The sequence below is a fragment of the Siphateles boraxobius genome, unplaced genomic scaffold, assembly GCF_051911475.1.
Source record: "Siphateles boraxobius isolate OS27281-9 unplaced genomic scaffold, OSU_SipBor_1 7, whole genome shotgun sequence".
Lineage (NCBI taxonomy): Eukaryota > Metazoa > Chordata > Actinopteri > Cypriniformes > Leuciscidae > Siphateles > Siphateles boraxobius.
In genome coordinates, this window is record NW_027509197.1 from 669,381 (window position 1) to 690,069 (window position 20,689).

At 38.2% G+C, this 20,689-nt stretch overlaps 1 protein-coding gene across 3 annotated transcripts in view; it reads left to right on the plus strand.

Annotated features, from left to right (window-relative positions):
* Positions 1–16,851, plus strand: part of dync1i2a (dynein, cytoplasmic 1, intermediate chain 2a) — a 48,570-nt gene extending 31,719 nt beyond the window's left edge. For all 3 annotated transcript variants that reach the window (XM_077217048.1, XM_077217049.1, XM_077217047.1), the window contains exons 10-16: positions 1,459–1,605; positions 4,567–4,680; positions 5,191–5,324; positions 6,968–7,112; positions 7,199–7,339; positions 8,020–8,145; positions 15,425–16,851. In XM_077217048.1, coding sequence (XP_077073163.1) covers positions 1,459–1,605; positions 4,567–4,680; positions 5,191–5,324; positions 6,968–7,112; positions 7,199–7,339; positions 8,020–8,145; positions 15,425–15,538 — 921 coding nt within the window. In that variant the 3' untranslated portion in view covers positions 15,539–16,851. The remainder of the gene's footprint in view (positions 1–1,458; positions 1,606–4,566; positions 4,681–5,190; positions 5,325–6,967; positions 7,113–7,198; positions 7,340–8,019; positions 8,146–15,424) is intronic.
* Positions 16,852–20,689: the final 3,838 nt, after the last annotated feature.

The window sequence follows — 20,689 nt, forward strand, 5'->3', positions numbered from 1 at the left end:
AATACTCAGGTTTGTGGTGTTAGCCGAGGTTTATAAGCATAGAGTCAGTAAAACTTCTTATATTCAGTATTCTGCTTCCTGAATATTACTTGTCCCTCTAAATAGATTCAAAATCTGCATACGTCTTTTGCATTCCTCAGTTTCGACTTGCTAGAGCTTAAGCTTATGAAACCTTTATAACTTAAAGTCCCCCTGTAGTCAATTATTTCATCCCTTAAAACTCATATTTGATCACCAAAATGACATTTTAAATGTTATATTCTTCATGCCTTAAAATAGCTTGTATGTAACTTGACACCCTTGCCTCATTTAGTATATGCGGTTCTATGAATATGCAAATGAGCCCCGCCTCCACTATCTCACTCAGCTCAGAGATCCACTCGGTGACGATCACACGTTGATCTGATTGGTTATAAGGTAGTTTGTGACGTCAGAAACACCAGCGATCTCAAACCGTTTTTTGAGACTTGAGAGTTTTTTGAGAAAATACTCAGCAATGGTGTTGACTTATGAATTTACACATGGTTTGTTTTTAAAGCATATTAAAAACCTCTTAGCAACATGTGAATGTGTAAAGATTTAAACATTTTTAAAGTTGCTGTGTTAATAACCATGTTAGTACTAAATTAAACCCCATTGACCACCATTAAAAAATGGATTGAAATTTCAAATTTGACATAAACTACAGCAAAACTAGTGTGATGCACGAAAAAACAAAACATTTTACCAATATTTTATTTGAAAAATATCATTATATGAAATTTGTAAGAGCTTATAACATGAGAATTACCAGTGTGAACTCTATTGACTTCAGTTGATTTAAACACTCAGTAAAGTCATGAGACTCAAAGCTTTTAATCATACTAGCCATTATGCTGCATTACAAGCAGTACAGACGCAGATTGTGGCATTTCTTGGAAGGTTTTATCTCTGCGGTTGTGTATTTTTTGAGTGTTACTGTATGTTCAGTGTGTTTGGCCTGAGGTGATCCGTTGTGGATAGCCTAAGTAGAACCACATGTGCTGCCCTCAGGAACGGATACACAGCTTGGTCTCTCTCTCTCTCACTCACACACACACACACACACACACACACACACACACACACACACACACACACACACACACACACACACACACACACACATACACACACACACACACACACACACACACACACACACACACACACACACACACACACACACACACACACACACACACACACACACACACACATACACACACACATACACACACACACACACGTGCGCACGCGCACACACACACAAACACTCCACAAGTATTCACAAACACTCACAAAAGTTCGGACTTGTTAATTTTTCCATCTTCTTAGCTGAGTATGTTGGGGCTTTTATGTCTATAAACTTTTTTAAATTTTTGATCTCTCTCTCTCTCTCTCTCTCTCTCTCTATCTCTCTCTCTCTCTCTACTGTAGTCTGCGGTCATGTCTGCAGCGTTTGCAAAGTTTCATCCTAACCTGGTTGTCGGTGGCACTTATTCAGGACAGATCGTCCTGTGGGACAACAGAAGTAACAGGCGCACCCCTGTCCAGAGGACTCCTCTCTCTGCTGCGGCCCACACGGTACATGGCATCACACACACACCATGCAGAAAAGGAGGCGAAGCAGTAGCTGCAGTCCAAACAAAATACTACTTATTTTTCACATTTGTTTTAATATTATGTCACCCTAACCCAGAGCTTCAGACTAACTGTTTTTTCCTAGGAGTGCTATAGCCCCTAACTGAAAATCTTTTAGGAGCATACCAAAAAGTATTTGATAACGAGTAAAAAAAATAGATATTAGGGAGTGAAAATAGCCAATAAGTGTCCTCTGCAGCCACCTACTGGTTACAACGGCAATTTAAACTTTTATTTTTAAATAAGTGTGAGTTTTCCTACATCTTGAAACTTTTAGTTTTATAAATGGGGACAATCTTTGAAGGATGAACAAAAAATGTTTTGGTCATCACATTAAAAATAACATTTAAATATGATATTATAGTTTTGAAGTGCTGGAAAAAGATGTGTAGTACTCATAAGCGTTTGACTATTTCTGTCACAATACAATTAAGATTAGTGTTACTACTAGTGGTCGACCGATATTGTTTTTTTGATGGGTGATGCTAGGGGTGTGACGAGATCTCGTGCCACGAGATCTCGCGAGACTAAAATGTGGCGAGATTTCCCGTTGAGTGAAAAGCTGTCTCGCGATATCGCCAAATTCGTTGCGCAACAGAGTCTTAACGTCTGATAAATGTCTTATCTTGTAGAATTCGCGCTTAGCACCGCTCCATCTTATACACAGAGTACGCGCGATCACGAATTTGAAAGTGAAAGTAAAACACGAGCTCCCTGATGTGCGCAAATTAGGCTGCACATACAATATTCACCCAATACCCATCTCTGGACTAATTAATTGGCTACAGTCTCTGTTTGCACTTCGAATATTGAGAGAGTAGCTACTGTAACGTCTTGACAACAGACAAGGTAGGCTCCGTTTCTGAACTTTTGATCGGAACGCAGGAACGCAAGAACAACTGTAAAGACAAACGCACCAGCCTCGTTTCTCTACCGGCCTTTACCGAAATCCGAACTCACAGCATTAACCCTATACCTGCCGGTGCAAAATAAAACAGCAATTTCACAACAATTATATAAAGAGTCTGTGCGCTACAGTACTTTGATTATGGTTGCACTTCCACTTATTGTTTGCTAGACTAAGACTAAGAGAAAACATTTATTTTAGTTTTTATGTCTATATTCAATTTGTGTAAGGAAATTTAGTTAGGAGGTCACACACAGCCTCAATCAGAAGTTCTGAAAGCTCACAAATGTACAGTTAGGTCTGAAGAGACTCATGTGAAATCATACAGGAGAAAAGCCAGTCAGTAAAAAACTTTTACAATGCTTGCATATTGTTTTCTTTCAATGCATTTGATAATTCATACTCATTAAGTAGACCTAAAATGACATGCATTAGAAGATTATTAGTTAAATGTTAAAACATTTCAAAATGCACCTGCAGACAAATTTTCCAGTCATGAATTTTGTCTTTGAGGATTTCTGAAAAAAATCTTGTCTCGTCTCGTTCTCGTGAACCCAATCTCGCGTCTCGTCTTGTGGGAAAAGTATATCGTCACACACCCCTAGCCGATGCCGATATCTTAGAGAGCAGGGTGGCCGATAAAAAGCCAATATTTTTATATATACTTTATATTTATTTTAATCAATATTTAATAAATTAGAAATAAATTAGGAAACAAATCCTTAAAATAAACATGCTTATAGATGGCAACTTCTTAAATCTTCAATCCTATTACAGTATTTTTCACAAAGTTATTGTTTAAAAATATATGAATATGTGAATAAAAATGAAGTAAACACCGTAACAGGGCACTCAGTAATTTGGTAATTTCATGCACACTGGTAATCATATTTTGTCAAATAAAGACAAGGTAACGCTAATTTTACATACAGCACACAGTGAAAACGATATTAATACGACACAGTGGGACACTAGATATAGCACAGGATATTTAAAATGAAGGATTTAAAGTTTTTTGATTGCGTCTCCTGTGAAGCTGATCTTCTGTTCACATTCACTCACTTCACACGGACCGTAACTTGCAGTAACACGTTTATGCCGACTACAAATGCACACTTCACAAGATATCCCAGCTGGATTAAATCTGCAAGGTTTGTGAAATTAAATGTTTATTAGATATTCAGAGATTTGTTTAAATGATGTAGATGCGCATTTGCTTAATGTTGATGGTAAATTATAAAGTATTTTAGCCTGATTGTTTGCCTTTTCTGTTACAAATAATATAAAAGCAACGCTTTACTTTTTAACGAAGTATTAGATATGACTGACAGAGATCGTAAACTAATGAAGACGGAGAATGTGAGTGAGCGCTGTGTGATCAGGCGCTGCCGTTCTCTTCTCAGACGTTGAGCGCCACCCGTCAAAATATAAATCTGGAGTGCCGTCAAAATAAAAGTCCCGCTTCCAACACATTGGCCAATCAGAAAAACGTATCGGCCTTGGCGATATATCGGTCGACCACTAGTTACTACATTAAATCCATAGTGAATGTTGCTGATTTGTGGACTTAAAGCCTTCTTTAACTTGTTCATTCTTGGCACAATGTTTCTCCTGGTTTTCACATCAGCGCTGTTTGATCTGATATCTATGATTTCTAACAGAGAGTTCTGCGTCGAATCTGAATGTTTCTCACTGGATCTTGCAGTGATGTTATTAATTCTGTGGCAAATTCAATAGATTTCTCAACTGGATCTCCCTGTGAAGTAACGATGTCGCACGATTATTGGTCCGAACTAATAAACGGTCCGTGAAGCACAAATGAGTAGCGCAGTTTCATTCCGCTTTCATTTCGTTTGCCATTTGATACTGGGCAACATTGTGGTTGCTGACCTATATCAAATTTTGATAGCACCGACAGGAAAAATGGTTGCAAAATGCAACCATTTGGTCACAGTCTGGAGCCCTGCCCTAACCTTACTTTTCTGTTTCTCTTCCAGCACCCAGTGTACTGTGTTAATGTGGTTGGCACACAGAACGCTCATAACCTCATTAGCATCTCTACTGATGGAAAGATGTGCTCCTGGAGTCTGGACATGCTGTCTCAACCACAGGTACCCACAATTCTCTCTGCTCTCACATGACCCTTGCCATCAAAAATTCATGTTTTCAGAGTTTGAATATCATACTCAAAGAAAGCAACTTGCTTACTCAACCAGTAAAAACAGTGAATGTTGTGTACAAATCTTACCGACAAATGCCAAGGGAAGTGATTTGTTGGCTTCAGAAGCACTGACTCACTGAGAGCCACAACCTATTCCCTGCTGCCTTACACACACACACACACACACACACACACACACACACACACACACACACACACACACACACACACACACACACACACACACACACTCAGAGAGAGAGAGAGATAGCTGCGTTTGGAGTTAGTATACCATTAACCCATCCTTGAGTTTTCAAAAACATTTGCCAAACCACAGTGTCAGATGTTAATGATTAGTTAAAACGCCGGCTGAATTTAAATTGCGCATTTCTAATCTGTGAGAGAGGCTATTGGGTGTTGGCTATTGGTGTTATTGATGTGTGTGTGTGTGTGTCAACAGGACAGTATGGAGCTGGTGTTTAAGCAGTCTAAATCCGTTGCGGTCACCTCCATGTCCTTCCCTCTGGGTGACGTTAATAACTTTGTGGTGGGGAGTGAGGATGGATCAGTGTACACAGCCTGTCGCCATGGCAGGTAATACACACATTTACACACACTGTTCACTGCAGGAGATCTCTGGATCTGTGCATGTAATCTGATTACGCAAACAAACATTTTATTTCTCACAAAACTAGTTCTCGCCTGATATATCGGCCAATATTTGGCATTTTTTAAATATCTGCATTGGCCGCTACGTTTTTCTGTGTGGCCGATATATTGGACGAGGAACTTTTATTTTGACGTGACGCCAGACTTTTATTTTGACGGCTTTAATAACGCCCTGTGATACTGCAGCGTTTGAGCACATGGCTCTCCCGTTCTCCTCTATTCTCCCATTCATCTTCAGTCCGTGCGAATTGAATTTAGTAATGGGAGGTTCGGATCATTCTGATTTTTGAATCTTGTTCATCAAAATTAACTCATCTTTTTTCCAAGTCATTTTGTTCATTTCAGCAGAATATAATTAAAATGTTACATGTTAATAGCCAAATTCCCCAACACATCAACTTACAATGTGTTGATCACGCCTAGAATAAGAAAAAAATTGCAATGCAAGGACAAGGCCAAATTATGAGAAACAGAAATGATTCATTCATAGCTGAACTGGGTCTGAAGTCTGTTAGTTTACCTCACCTCCCGATCTGAGTCTTTCGATTGCCCCGTGACATCCTCATAAACTGAGCTACGCAGTCTGTACTGTAGTACCGGATACAGAAGTGATTAGTTCACCTCTCGAGTATTCGGGTTCGGGTCGTTCGTTCTTTTGTCACGTAACTGTATGTTGTTATTATTTATAATTGTTATATTTACATTTACATGTGTTGTTATTATTTCCATCTATAAATATATACATTTTGTAATTTATATTTACATTATTTGTGTAAATGTGGATTAGACATAGTTCAATGTATAATATGATTATATGGACATTTTTGAAAGTGGAAATTTGTGGAAGGGCATGTTTTAATGTTTCTTTAGTGGACTGATCAACACGCTTGTTTAGTTAAAAAAAAATTCTAATTACTTTATAGTAATTCATAAAATAATATAAATAGTAATACTGGCTTATTGAATAAGAATTGAATGATAAATATTAGTGTATATATATATATATATATATATATATATATATATATATATATATAGTGTGTGTGTGTGTATGTATATATAATTAATTGTAAGTAAATAGTAAATGAATGTGTATAAGTAATTAATATTAATTTCTATTAATAATACATTTATAGTGTCTACTGTAGACTGTAGAGCTTTACTGAAGCAGAAATCATGTTATGATCATTATCTGTTATCTCCCAAAACTTTATTGCTCTGAATGGAAGTTCCTGCACACATTTTTTTAAAAATTAGAAATATGAATGTTTGTCATGAAAAATCAACTATTTATGAATGGGATATAGTAGATGTGTTTGTGTGTGCCGTACTGAGCTGAGAGAGCGAATGTTTCCTCTTCATTTGTGATGCTGTGATTATCTCATCCTCTACACACACTCTCAGCATCTCACTCGGCTGTTTACCTCTCACAGTAATGAGCTCACACACAGCACACACACTCAGCAGTGTGTGTGTGTGTGTGTTAGTAATGTGAAGTGTTACCTGACTGATGGAAACATGCTGAGATCATTAACCCTCTGCCATTGTGTGTGTGTGTGTGTGAGCAGTCGGGTAGGTATCAGTGAGATGTTTGAGGGACATCATGGTCCAATCACAGGCATTCACTGTCACACAGCGACCGGGCCGGTAGATTTCTCTCATCTCTTCCTTACCGCCTCTTTTGATTGGACCGTTAAACTCTGGAGCAGCAAGGTAACGGATCATTCATACACACTCATTACATTACACTGTCATTCATGAATCTCTCAGCTGACTGTGTGTTTCTCTCTCTGCTGTAGAATAACAAGCCGCTGTACTCGTTTGAGGATAACTCGGATTATGTTTATGATGTGATGTGGTCTCCGGTACATCCCGCCCTGTTCGCGTGTGTTGACGGACTCGGACGCATCGACCTGTGGAACCTCAACAACGACACCGAGGTTACAACAGCATACATGCCATGAAACATCACTGATACACACAATTAACTTTATTTATTTTCAGCACACAGGCTTCTACACTGAGAGACAAAATTTGATTTCTTTTAGTAGTGCTGGGAAATATAAACAATTATATCTAACACATTTTCAGTTTAATTTTTTTAAAGTCCCCCTGTCAATCATTTTATCCTATTTATATTTATCATTTATCACCAAAATAGCATATTTAAAGTTTTTTCCTTGGAAAAAAAGTTCTTCATCCCTTAAAATAGCTTGAATGTAACTCTACACCCTTGCCTCATTTAGTGTACGCGGTTATATGAATATGCAAATGAGCCCCGCCTCCACTCACACACAGCAGCACAGAGATTCACTCGTTTACCAAGCAGGACTCTAGACCATTATATGAACATTGTACAGTTTGTTGTGATCAGCCTTGTCCTGTTTGCAGTTCAACATGCATTTGACAGCAAGTTATTTTGCAAATATCAGCATGAACTCCTTACATGTTACATGACCTCTTTGATTAATAATTTGGATTATTATCTGATACTGACTGAAAAATGGTATTATTGGTATTATTAGTCAAGCTCAATGTCTGTGTGTGTGTGTGTGTGTGTGTGTGTGTGTGTGTGTGTGTGTGTGTGTGTGTGTGTGTGTGTGTGTGTGTGTGTGTGCAGGTGCCCTCTGTCAGCGTGGCAGTGGAAGGGAGTCCTGCTCTGAACAGACTGCGCTGGTCTCAGTCGGGCAGAGAGATCGCCGTCGGGGACTCAGAGGGACAGATACACATCTACGACGTCGGCGAGGTGAGAGAGTAGAGTTTACTGAACACACACATCACAGACTGACTTCACATCAACACCTTCAGCTCCGGGGCAGCTTTCTCACTCTCGCTCTGTCACGAGACAGTCGTGTAAAAAGCCCATGCGGAGCCTCTAAAGATGACACACACCACAATTACACGTCTGTCAGAGAGGGGCCCTTCAGAGGCCACAGAGGGCCTCTGTCACTCACGAGAGGGGATGAAAGCAGATCGAGTAGAAGAATAAGATGTGGGATTGTTAGCCAGGGGTCAGTTCACTCTCAGAATAGCCTGAGCGTCCACTGTTTACACCTCTTTACAAAATGCTTGCATATTACACACTGTTTACACCTCTTTACAAAATGCTTGCATATTACACACTGTTTACACCTCTTTACAAAATGCTTGCATATTACACACTGTTTACACCTCTTTACAAAATGCTTGCATATTACACACTGTTTACACCTCTTTACAAAATGCTTGCATATTACACACTGTTTACACCTCTTTACAAAATGCTTGCATATTACACACTGTTTACACCTTTTTTACAAAACGCTTGCATATTACACACTGTTTACACCTCTTTGCAAAATGCTTGCATATTACACACTGTTTACACCTCTTTACAAAACGCTTGCATATTACACACTGTTTACACCTCTTTACAAAACGCTTGCATATTACACACTGTTTACACCTCTTTACAAAACGCTTGCATATTACACACTGTTTACACCTCTTTACAAAATGCTTGCATATTACACACTGTTTACACCTCTTTACAAAACACTCACATATTACACACCGTTTACACCTCTTTACAAAACACTCACATATTACACACTGTTTACACCTCTTTACAAAACACTCACATATTACACACTGTTTACACTTTTTTACAAAACACTCACATATTACACACTGTTTACACCTCTTTACAAAACACTCACATATTACACACAGTTTACACCCTTTACAAAACACTCACATATTACACACTGTTTACACCTCTTTACAAAACACTCACATATTAAACACTGTTTACACCTCTTTACAAAACACTCACATATTACACACTGTTTACACCTCTTTACAAAACACTCACATATTACACACTGTTTACACCTCTTTACAAAACACTCACATATTACACACAGTTTACACCCTTTACAAAACACTCACATATTACACACTGTTTACACTTTTTTACAAAACACTCACATATTACACACTGTTTACACCTCTTTACAAAACACTCACATATTACACACAGTTTACACCCTTTACAAAACACTCACATATTACACACTGTTTACACCTCTTTACAAAACGCTTGCATATTACACACTGTTTACACCTCTTTACAAAACATTTGCATATTACACACTGTTTACACCTCTTTACAAAACACTTGCATATTACACACTGTTTACACCTCTTTACAAAACGCTTGCATATTACACACTGTTTACACCTTTTTTACAAAACACTCTCATATTACACACTGTTTACACTTCTTTACAAAACACTCACATATTACACACTGTTTACACTTCTTTACAAAACACTCACATGTTACACACTGTTTACACTTTTTTTACAAAACACTCACATATTACACACTGTTTACACCTCTTTACAAAACACTCACATATTACACACTGTTTACACTTTTTTACAAAACACTCACATATTACACACTGTTTACACATCTTTACAAAACACTCACATATTACACACTGTTTACACCTCTTTACAAAACGCTCACATATTACACACTGTTTACACCTCTTTACAAAACACTCACATATTACACACTGTTTACACCTCTTTACAAAACACTCACATATTAAACACTGTTTACACCTCTTTACAAAACACCTCTTTACAAAACGCTTGCATATTACACACTGTTTACACCTCTTTACAAAACGCTTGCATATTACACACTGTTTACACCTCTTTACAAAACGCTTGCATATTACACACTGTTTCCACCTCTTTACAAAACGCTGGCATATTACACACTGTTTACACCTCTTTACAAAACGCTTGCATATTACACACTGTTTACACCTCTTTACAAAACGCTTGCATATTACACACTGTTTACACCTCTTTACAAAATGCTCACATATTACACACTGTTTACACCTCTTTACAAAATGCTCACATATTACACACTGTTTACACCTCTTTACAAAACACTCACATATTAAACACTGTTTACACCTCTTTACAAAATGCTCACATATTACACACTGTTTACACCTCTTTACAAAATGCTCACATATTACACACTGTTTACACCTCTTTACAAAACACTCACATATTACACACTGTTTACACCTCTTTACAAAACACTCACATATTACACACTGTTTACACCTCTTTACAAAACACTCACATATTACACACTGTTTACACCTCTTTACAAAACACTCACATATTACACACTGTTTATACCTCTTTACAAAACACTCACATATTACACACTGTTTCCACCTCTTTACAAAACACTCACATATTACACACTGTTTCCACCTCTTTACAAAACGCTGGCATATTACACACTGTTTCCACCTCTTTACAAAACGCTGGCATATTACACACTGTTTACACTCTTTTACAAAACATACACACTGTTTACACCTCTTTACAAAACACTCACATATTACACACTGTTTACATCTCTTTACAAAACGCTTGCATATTACACACTGTTTACACCTCTTTACAAAACGCTTGCATATTACACACTGTTTACACCTCTTTACAAAATGCTCACATATTACACACTGTTTACACCTCTTTACAAAATGCTCACATATTACACACTGTTTACACCTCTTTACAAAACACTCACATATTACACACTGTTTACACCTTTTTACAAAACACTCACATATTACACACTGTTTACACCTCTTTACAAAACACTCACATATTACACACTGTTTATACCTCTTTACAAAACACTCACATATTACACAAAGTTTTCACCCTTTACAAAACACTCACATATTACACACTGTTTCCACCTCTTTACAAAACATTTGCATATTACACACTGTTTCCACCTCTTTACAAAACGCTGGCATATTAAACACTGTTTACACTCTTTTACAAAACATACACACTGTTTACACCTCTTTACAAAACACTCACATATTACACACTGTTTACATCTCTTTACAAAACGCTTGCATATTACACACTGTTTACACCTCTTTACAAAACGCTTGCATATTACACACTGTTTACACCTCTTTACAAAACACTCACATATTACACACTGTTTACACCTTTTTACAAAACACTCACATATTACACACTGTTTACACCTCTTTACAAAACACTCACATATTACACACTGTTTATACCTCTTTACAAAACACTCACATATTACACAAAGTTTACACCCTTTACAAAACACTCACATATTACACACTGTTTACACCCTTTACAAAACACTCTCATATTACACACTGTTTTCACTTCTTTACAAAACACTCACATATTACACACTGTTTACACTTTTTTTACAAAACACTCACATATTACACACTGTTTACACCTCTTTACAAAACACTCACATATTACACACTGTTTATACCTCTTTACAAAACACTCACATATTACACACTGTTTACACCTCTTTACAAAACACTCACATATTACACACTGTTTCCACCTCTTTACAAAACACTCACATATTACACACTGTTTACACCTCTTTACAAAACACTCACATATTACACACTGTTTCCACCTCTTTACAAAACATTTGCATATTACACACTGTTTCCACCTCTTTACAAAACGCTGGCATATTACACACTGTTTACACTCTTTTACAAAACATACACACTGTTTACACCTCTTTACAAAACACTCACATATTACACACTGTTTACATCTCTTTACAAAACGCTTGCATATTACACACTGTTTACACCTCTTTACAAAACGCTTGCATATTACACACTGTTTACACCTCTTTACAAAATGCTCACATATTACACACTGTTTACACCTCTTTACAAAATGCTCACATATTACACACTGTTTACACCTCTTTACAAAACACTCACATATTACACACTGTTTACACCTTTTTAAAAAACACTCACATATTACACACTGTTTACACCTCTTTACAAAACACTCACATATTACACACTGTTTATACCTCTTTACAAAACACTCACATATTACACAAAGTTTACACCCTTTACAAAACACTCACATATTACACACTGTTTACACCTCTTTACAAAACCTTTGCATATTACACACTGTTTCCACCTCTTTACAAAACGCTGGCATATTACACACTGTTTACACTCTTTTACAAAACATACACACTGTTTACACCCTTTACAAAACACTCACATATTACACACTGTTTACACCTCTTTACAAAACATTTGCATATTACACACTGTTTCCACCTCTTTACAAAACACTCACATATTACACACGGTTTACACTCTTTTACAAAACATACACACTGTTTACACCTCTTTACAAAAAACTTGCATATTACACACTGTTTACACCTCTTTACAAAACGTTTTTTGTAAAGAGGTGTAATGTGCAAGCATTTTGTAAAGAGGTGTAAACAGTGTGTAATATGCAAGCATTTTGTAAAGAGGTGTAAACAGTGTGTAATATGCAAGCATATTACGCGGCTGAAGCTACAGAGGTTAGTACACTCTCCGTCTCTGTAGCGGATGTAACCCGATCTTTCCGTCGGGTGAACATCCGTAAAGCCGCGGGTCCAGACGGTATTCCGGGCCGCGTCATCAGAAAGTGCGCGAACCAACTAGCTGGTGTTTTTACGGACATTTTCAATTGGTCCCTCTCCTTGTCTGTAGTCCCCACATGCTTCAAAACGTCCATCATCGTACCTGTACCGAAGCAAACCAACATCACCTGCTTAAATGACTGGCGCCCTGTTGCTCTGACCCCCATCATCAGTAAATGCTTTGAGAGACTAGTCAGAGATTACATCTGCTCTGTTTTACCTTCCTCACTAGACCCACTGCAGTTTGCATACCGCAATAACCGCTCCACTGATGATGCTATTGTATCTACAATACACACTGCTCTCTCCCACCTGGAAAAGAGGAACACATATGTGAGAATGCTATTTGTAGACTACAGCTCAGCATTCAATACCATAGTGCCCTCCTTGCTTGATGTGAAACTCCGGGCTCTGGGCTTAAACAGCTTGCTGTGCAGCTGGATCCTGGACTTCCTGTCAAACAGACGCCAGGTGGTTAGAATAGGCAGCAACATCTCCTCATCACTGACCCTCAACACTGGAGCCCCACAGGGCTGTGTTCTCAGCCCACTCTTGTACTCCTTGTACACATATGACTGCGTGGCAACTCACAGCTCAAATTCCATCATCAAGTTTGCTGATGATACTACGGTCGTAGGTCTGATCACCGACAACGATGAAACGGCCTACAGAGAGGAGGTGCTCACTCTGACGCACTGGTGTCAGAGGAACAACCTCTCCCTCAACATCAGCAAAACCAAGGAGCTAGTGGTCGACTTCAGGAAGAACGACAGAGAACACAGCCCCATCACCATCAATGGAGCACCGGTGGAGAGAGTCAGCAGCTTCAAGTTCCTCGGTGTCCACATCACAGAGGAACTCACATGGTCCGTCCACACTGAGGCCGTCGTGAAGAAGGCTCATCAGCGCCTCTTCTTCCTGAGACGGCTGAGGAAGTTTGGAATGAACCGCCACATCCTCACACAGTTCTACACCAGCACCGTCGAGAGCATCCTGACTGGCTGCATCACTGCCTGGTATGGCAATACTACCAGCCGTAACCGCAAAGCCTTGCGAAGGGTGGTGCGCACTGCCAGCCGTATCATCGGAGGTGAGCTTCCCTCCCTCCAGGATATTTATGCCAGGCGGTGTGTGAAGAAAGCTCGGAGGATCATCAGAGACTCTAGCCACCCGAGCCATGGGCTGCTCTCACTGCTACCCTCAGGCCGGCGGTACCGCAGCATCAGGACACACACCAGCCGACTCCATGACAGCTTCTTCCCACAAGCAATTAGATTTCTAAACTCTTGATCCCTCATGATCAATAACCATAAACATTCTAACTGTCAACACAGCACAACATAACCTACTGCATTTACATAATATATATATATATATATATATATATATATATATATATATATATATATATATATTGCACCTTACGAGTATCTACTCTATGTATAATTACCTCTTTTTGTATTTTTGTATACTGTTGTATATGTAAATTGTTGTATATTGTATATTGTTGTATATTGTAAACTGTTGTATATTGTACATTGTATATTATTTATTGTTCTGTTAGTGTATATGGTACTGTGAGTAATTGTGCGCACATTAGATGTGTAATCTATGTAAATCTGATGTTTGCTGTAATTGTTTTCGTCACATCGTGTCATACTGCTATGTTGCTCGGAACTGCACCTAAGAATTTCACCCACTGTTGCACTTGTGTATATGGTTGTGTGACAATAAAAGGATTTGATTTGATTTGATTTGATTTGAAGCATTTTGTAAAGAGGTGTAAACAGTGTGTAATATGTGAGTGTTTTGTAAAGAGGTGTAAACAGTGTGTAATATGCAAGCGTTTTGTAAAGAGGTGTAAACAGTGTGTAATATGCAAGAATTTTGTAAAGAGGTGTAAACAGTGTGTAATATGCAAGCATTTTGTAAAGAGGTGTAAACAGTGGACGCTCAGGCTATTCTGAGAGTGAACTGACCCCTGGCTAACAATCCCACATCTTATTCTTCTACTCGATCTGCTTTCATCCCCTCTCGTGAGTGACAGAGGCCCTCTGTGGCCCCTGAAGGGCCCCTCTCTGACAGACGTGTAATTGTGGTGTGTGTCATCTTTAGAGGCTCCGCATGGGCTTTTTACACGACTTTCTCGTGACAGAGCGAGAACGAGAAAGCTGCCCCGCAGCTTTACAAAACGCTCACATATTACACACTATTTACACCTCTTTACAAAACACTCACATATTACACAGTTTACACTCCTTTACAAAACACTCACATATTACACACTGTTTACACCTCTTTACAAAACACTCACACATTACACACTGTTTACACCTCTTTACAAAACACTCACATATTACACACTGTTCACACCTCTTTACAAAACACTCACATATTACACACTGTTTACACCCCTTTACAAAACACTTGCATATTACACACTCTGTTTTTCCTCTTCTCTCCATAGCAAATCGCAGTCCCGCGGAGCGACGAATGGACCCGGTTTGTGCGAACGCTGGCGGAGATCAACGAGAACCGCGACGATGCGGAGGAGCTGGCAGCCCAACGCCTTTCCGCTTGATCCTCATGTAAACCAGCAAAGCTCTAATCATCTCTCTCTTTGGAAATGAAATGATTTCTGTCTGCAAACCTTTGATTCTGCCTTTTGTTTGGAATGAAAATGTAACGTTGACCGTAGGTGCGATTCATAGTGCGAGAGCAGAAGGCCTCCCTGTCGCCCCGCAACCAGAAGCCTTAACATTTGCATGCAAAAACAAAAACCATAATGAATGTTTCTGTTTTTCTATCCAGGTATCGCTGAGCGTGCTAAACTCTCAGCTCATTATGCACAGCCAAATATAAACCATTTACACAGATGAATCTCATTAACCCGGTGTCTGGCTCATAGTTCATCCCCAAAGTGAAAAAACAAATATGAACTTTTTTTCGTGATTGTTAAACACATTTTCCCCTCCAAGTTTCAGTTTAAGGCAAAAAAAAATCTTTACTTGTTAGATTTACTGCCTTAAATTTACACAGATTTGAGCAAAACTAATTTTGTAATTCAGGGTTTTTTATACAGTAAGAATGGTTAACTGTCATTTAGTAGAAAATATCCTAAAAATATCCTTCGCTCTCTTTAAAATTAAGTTGTTTTCTTTAGATTTTGGGGTTGAAATATGGAAAATGAAACATCTTTGAGAAGTTTTGTTAGATTCACCCTAACATCAAACTGCTGTCAATACTAGTAAACCGTTGTATTGTATAAAACTCGGTCACAGACCTAGAGAAATCTCGAGATCTACCTCTTGAAGAAGGTTTCAGTGGGACACATTCAGCATCACGAGTGGAGATTTCTGCTGTCTAGCTCTGGACTAAATGCTGGAGTAATTTGTGACTTTCAACTCTTTGCTCATTTTTTTTTTTTTTGCTTGTTTCTTTTTTTTTTTCTGTTAATGATTGATCTTGTTCCTCTCCACCTTAGCAGAGGCACAATCACGTATTTATTATACATATCAATATACTTGATTGATTTTCAAACTCTCTGAATTAGTCTTTTCGAGATCAAGGTCTTCCTATTCCAATGTTCCTCTCCTGTTTGAAATGCTAACAGTATCTTTTGCAGAACCTCTTTGAATGTCTTTGTATATCTCAATACTTTTTCTAAACCAAAACTTTGGTAAATGTCTTCTGATTTTCCTCAATCAGTTTGAAGTCAATAGTCTTTCCTGTAGTATTCACGAGCAGAAAGTAGGTTTATGAGGATTTCAAAACCTTGTTTCCAACAGTGTTCCTCATGTTTAAGTGAATGTCCAATAATTTCTGCATTTGAAAATAAATATTGTGATTTATTTCAATAAATGACAATACAAATATAAAATGCATTTAAACAAATACATTAAGTCTGTCTTTTTTATTTTATTTTTTTAAATTGTTATTCCCTGTTAGATCCCATAACAGTATATACATACCATGATTCCACAGTCAGGCATAATTGTACAGTCATTATTTAAACTTTCGACTCAAAAGATTGACCAGTCATATGAAAAAAAATAATAATAATCTATTGATAATAGAAAAGAAGGGTGCTTCCAACTAAGAGCTAGTTCAGGGGTGTGAACACTTATGCAGTTACATACAGCAGAATAAGTGATATATACAACCCCAAATCATGAAGAGTTGGGACATTCTGTAAAATGCAATAAAATCAAGAATCTATGATTTGTTCATTCTCTTTCAAATTTATTAAACTGACAAAAGTACAAAGAAAAGATTTCCAATGTTTTCACTGCACAACTGTAGATGGCTTCAACACACTCCAAAAAAGTTGTGACAGGCAAAAAAAGTGAAAAGCTCTTAGAATATCCAAATTAAACTCTTTTGAAACTGCCCACAATTAGCAGGTCAATTATTAATAGGTGAGGGAATCGTGATTTACTGTAAGAAAGAGCATCTCAGTCTTTGCAAGCAAAGATGGGCAACGACTCACCACTTTGTGCCAAATATCATGAGAATTGTCAAAAATTACATTTCTTAATTTTTTTTGTCTTTCACCATCTAGAATCCAGCAAAATCTCAGTTCGTGTAGGGCAAGGAACAAAACGAAACCTGTTGAATGTGCATGACCTTTGACCCCTCAGACGGCATTGCATGAGAAACCGTCGTGCTACTCTGTTAAATAAATGTAGCCACATATACTCTGGAGAACTTTGGAAAACCGTTGTCACTTATTACAGTCTGCTGCTGCATCAAGAAATGCAACTTGAATCGGTTATGCAAGGAGAAAGCTAGACATCAGTTCTATGAGGAGATGCTGGCGAGTTGTCTGGGCCCGAGCTCATCTCCGATCATCCAAAACACAGTGGAAAGGTGTGCTGTGGTCAGATGAGTCCATTGTTTCAGCTTGTTTTGGGAAAAACAGACATCAAGTTGAAAATTCTCAATCCCACAGAGGAAAGGGACCATCCAGATTTTCATCAGTGAGAGGTGCAAAGCAAACATCTGTGACGTTTAGAGTGTGTGTGTGGAGGTAGCATTGACGTAGATGCATATATTTGGACTGTACAGAGAAAATGTCTTATTGAAAATGTATGATGACCCATGATGAAAAGGAGAATCAGACAACGATGACCACAGACTGTTGAGTTGTCATATATCAGGCGAGATTGGGTAAAAATTCCACTTACAAAACTGCAGTAGTATCCTCAATTCCCAAACATTTAAAAAGTGTAATGGAAACTAAGGAAAGGTGATGTGACAGTGGTAAACAATGACTTAAAATACAATTAAGTTATTCAATGAAAACATTGGAAATCTTTTCTTAGTACTTCTGTCAGTAAAATTAAGTTGAAAGGATGATCAACTCACAGATTCTTTTATTTTATTGCATTTTACAAAATGTCCCAACTTTTCTTAACCTGGGGTTGTATATATATAAACTGTGCACATTATAGTAAGTAGGCTATTACATAACTGTATTTGTAACTGCTGCCAACTAGAGTCTGCCAACATGATTGACACTATAACCTGAGGAAGTTCTGAGGTTGAAGCAAAAACATCTGTAATATAAACCACATATAAACCACAGGTCTTCTTATAATTTATGTCACCTGCAAAAAAAGGTACAGAATACATGGCTACTCTGTAAAGCTCGACATCTACAGTACCAGCAGGGACAACTCACTGCACCAAACCACTAACCAGTCAAACCTCGACCCGCTGGTTAACACATCCTGCTGGACTGCAGAAGTATTAGAGAGACACTGTCCTCCAAAGTGAATGTAAAACAATCTCAGCTGAAGGTCAGTGGTTACAGCAGACTGTGGAGATGATCTGAAAACACGTACAGAGTGACAGTGTTGCGTCCCAATGCAATCTCACACACATCTTGCAGACCGCAAATAGAAAGTCCTGTCGGACTGTGAAACCTCTAATTTCACCGTAGTGAGACATCACTACGCTCCTCTGAAGCTCCTCTGTCTCCATTTCCCTCAGTCAGTCAGTCAATCTCACTGCTGCACGTTCACGTGTCCGGGCCGATCGAGCGGCCACCCGCGTGCACGTTTAGATGACATCGGCAGGGGCCACCGGCGAGCCAGCAGGAACAACTATACAACAAATGCATTACAATGCAAAGACAATCTTTCATAATACCTGCAGAAGAGTCTCACATCCATCGCGTCCTGCCATGCCAGATTCAAACAGGGTGTACAGCATCTACATAACACTGACAGCAATTTAAAATAGGTGAGTCCTTTTTCTCAAACCATGAGGGCATCATGATGCATTCATATTCAGATATTGACTTCAACTGGAATGGAATATCTATGAGACATTATCCAACACAGTAATATTTATGATTGTATGTAACCCATAGGTGTGGGTCCGATCAGGTGCCTCGTTTATGACTTAGGCCCTACTGCTGATTTGAATAAAAATAATACTGAACTGAATCATATTTGATAGACTAGATTATGGGTGGCTGCTGAAAATTCAGCATCACATCACGGGAATAAATTACATTTTAAAACAGTTATTATAAATTGGGTAACACTTTATTTCGATAGTCCACTTTAGACATTCTACTGACTATAAGTAGCCTAACTTTGCAACTACATGTCAACTAACTCACATTAGAGTATTAATAGACTGTTTGCTTAATATCTGCTAACACTTTATTTTGTTGGTCCCCCAACAGATATTATACTGACTATAAGTAACTTAGCAACTAAAAGTCAACTTATTCTCCTAACCTGAACCCTAACACCTAACCATAACCTAACAGTCTACTACAGTCCACTAATACTCTGATGACAGTTAGTTGACATGTAGTTGAAAAGTTACTTAGTAGAATATCTAAAGTGACTATTGAAATAAAGTGTAACCATAAATTGTAACAGTATTTCACAATATTACTGTTAACTCAACTGTATCAAATAAATAAGATACTTATTTCAAAAACATTAAAATCTTATTGAATCTAAACGTTTGAATGGTAGTACCCATTTACATTCTCATTTATTTAAATGTAGCCTATATGTCTATATGTAATTGTTCTGATGCGTATTTCTGTAGGCCCACCCATAAGTTTGCACAAAGGCCAATATACATTTTCAATTTGCTTTTGGGTTATTGCGGGAAATAAACTCTGTGACCAACAAAAGCTGCCCTTACAGACAATAAATACACGTAAAATACACATAACAGCTAAAGACATACACGTAGGCTACATACACACTCATGACACATTCAACAAAAGATTAGAACAATAAATAAATAAAATAAAATACAAAGAACCACAAGCAGAACACCAAGTTATTGCACACTTCCCAGGCCTCAGCGTACAGATCTATTTAAAATTTTGATTTAAAATTTTGATGAATTTTTGGGATTCTGTACCTTCTGCCAGAAGGCAAGAGCTCGTATTCCGTTTGAAGGATGTGGGACGGGTCTAACAGTTCTCCACGCCTGCCTGATTACAGACTGAGATGGACTGAAGGGAGAGCTTTTCAGTCCTCCCCATCACCTTCATAGCAGTCTGTCCCAGGCGCTGCAACTTTGATTTGGACTGTGTGGAGAGATTGCCGAGCCACGCCGTCATCCCATTTACCCGATGACACTCTCCATCACTGCCTGATAAAATAAAAACATGATGTTCTGGCTGACAACAAACACCCTCAGTCTGCATAAAAAACACAGCCTCTGCTGTAAACGGGAACAAACATAGTCTACA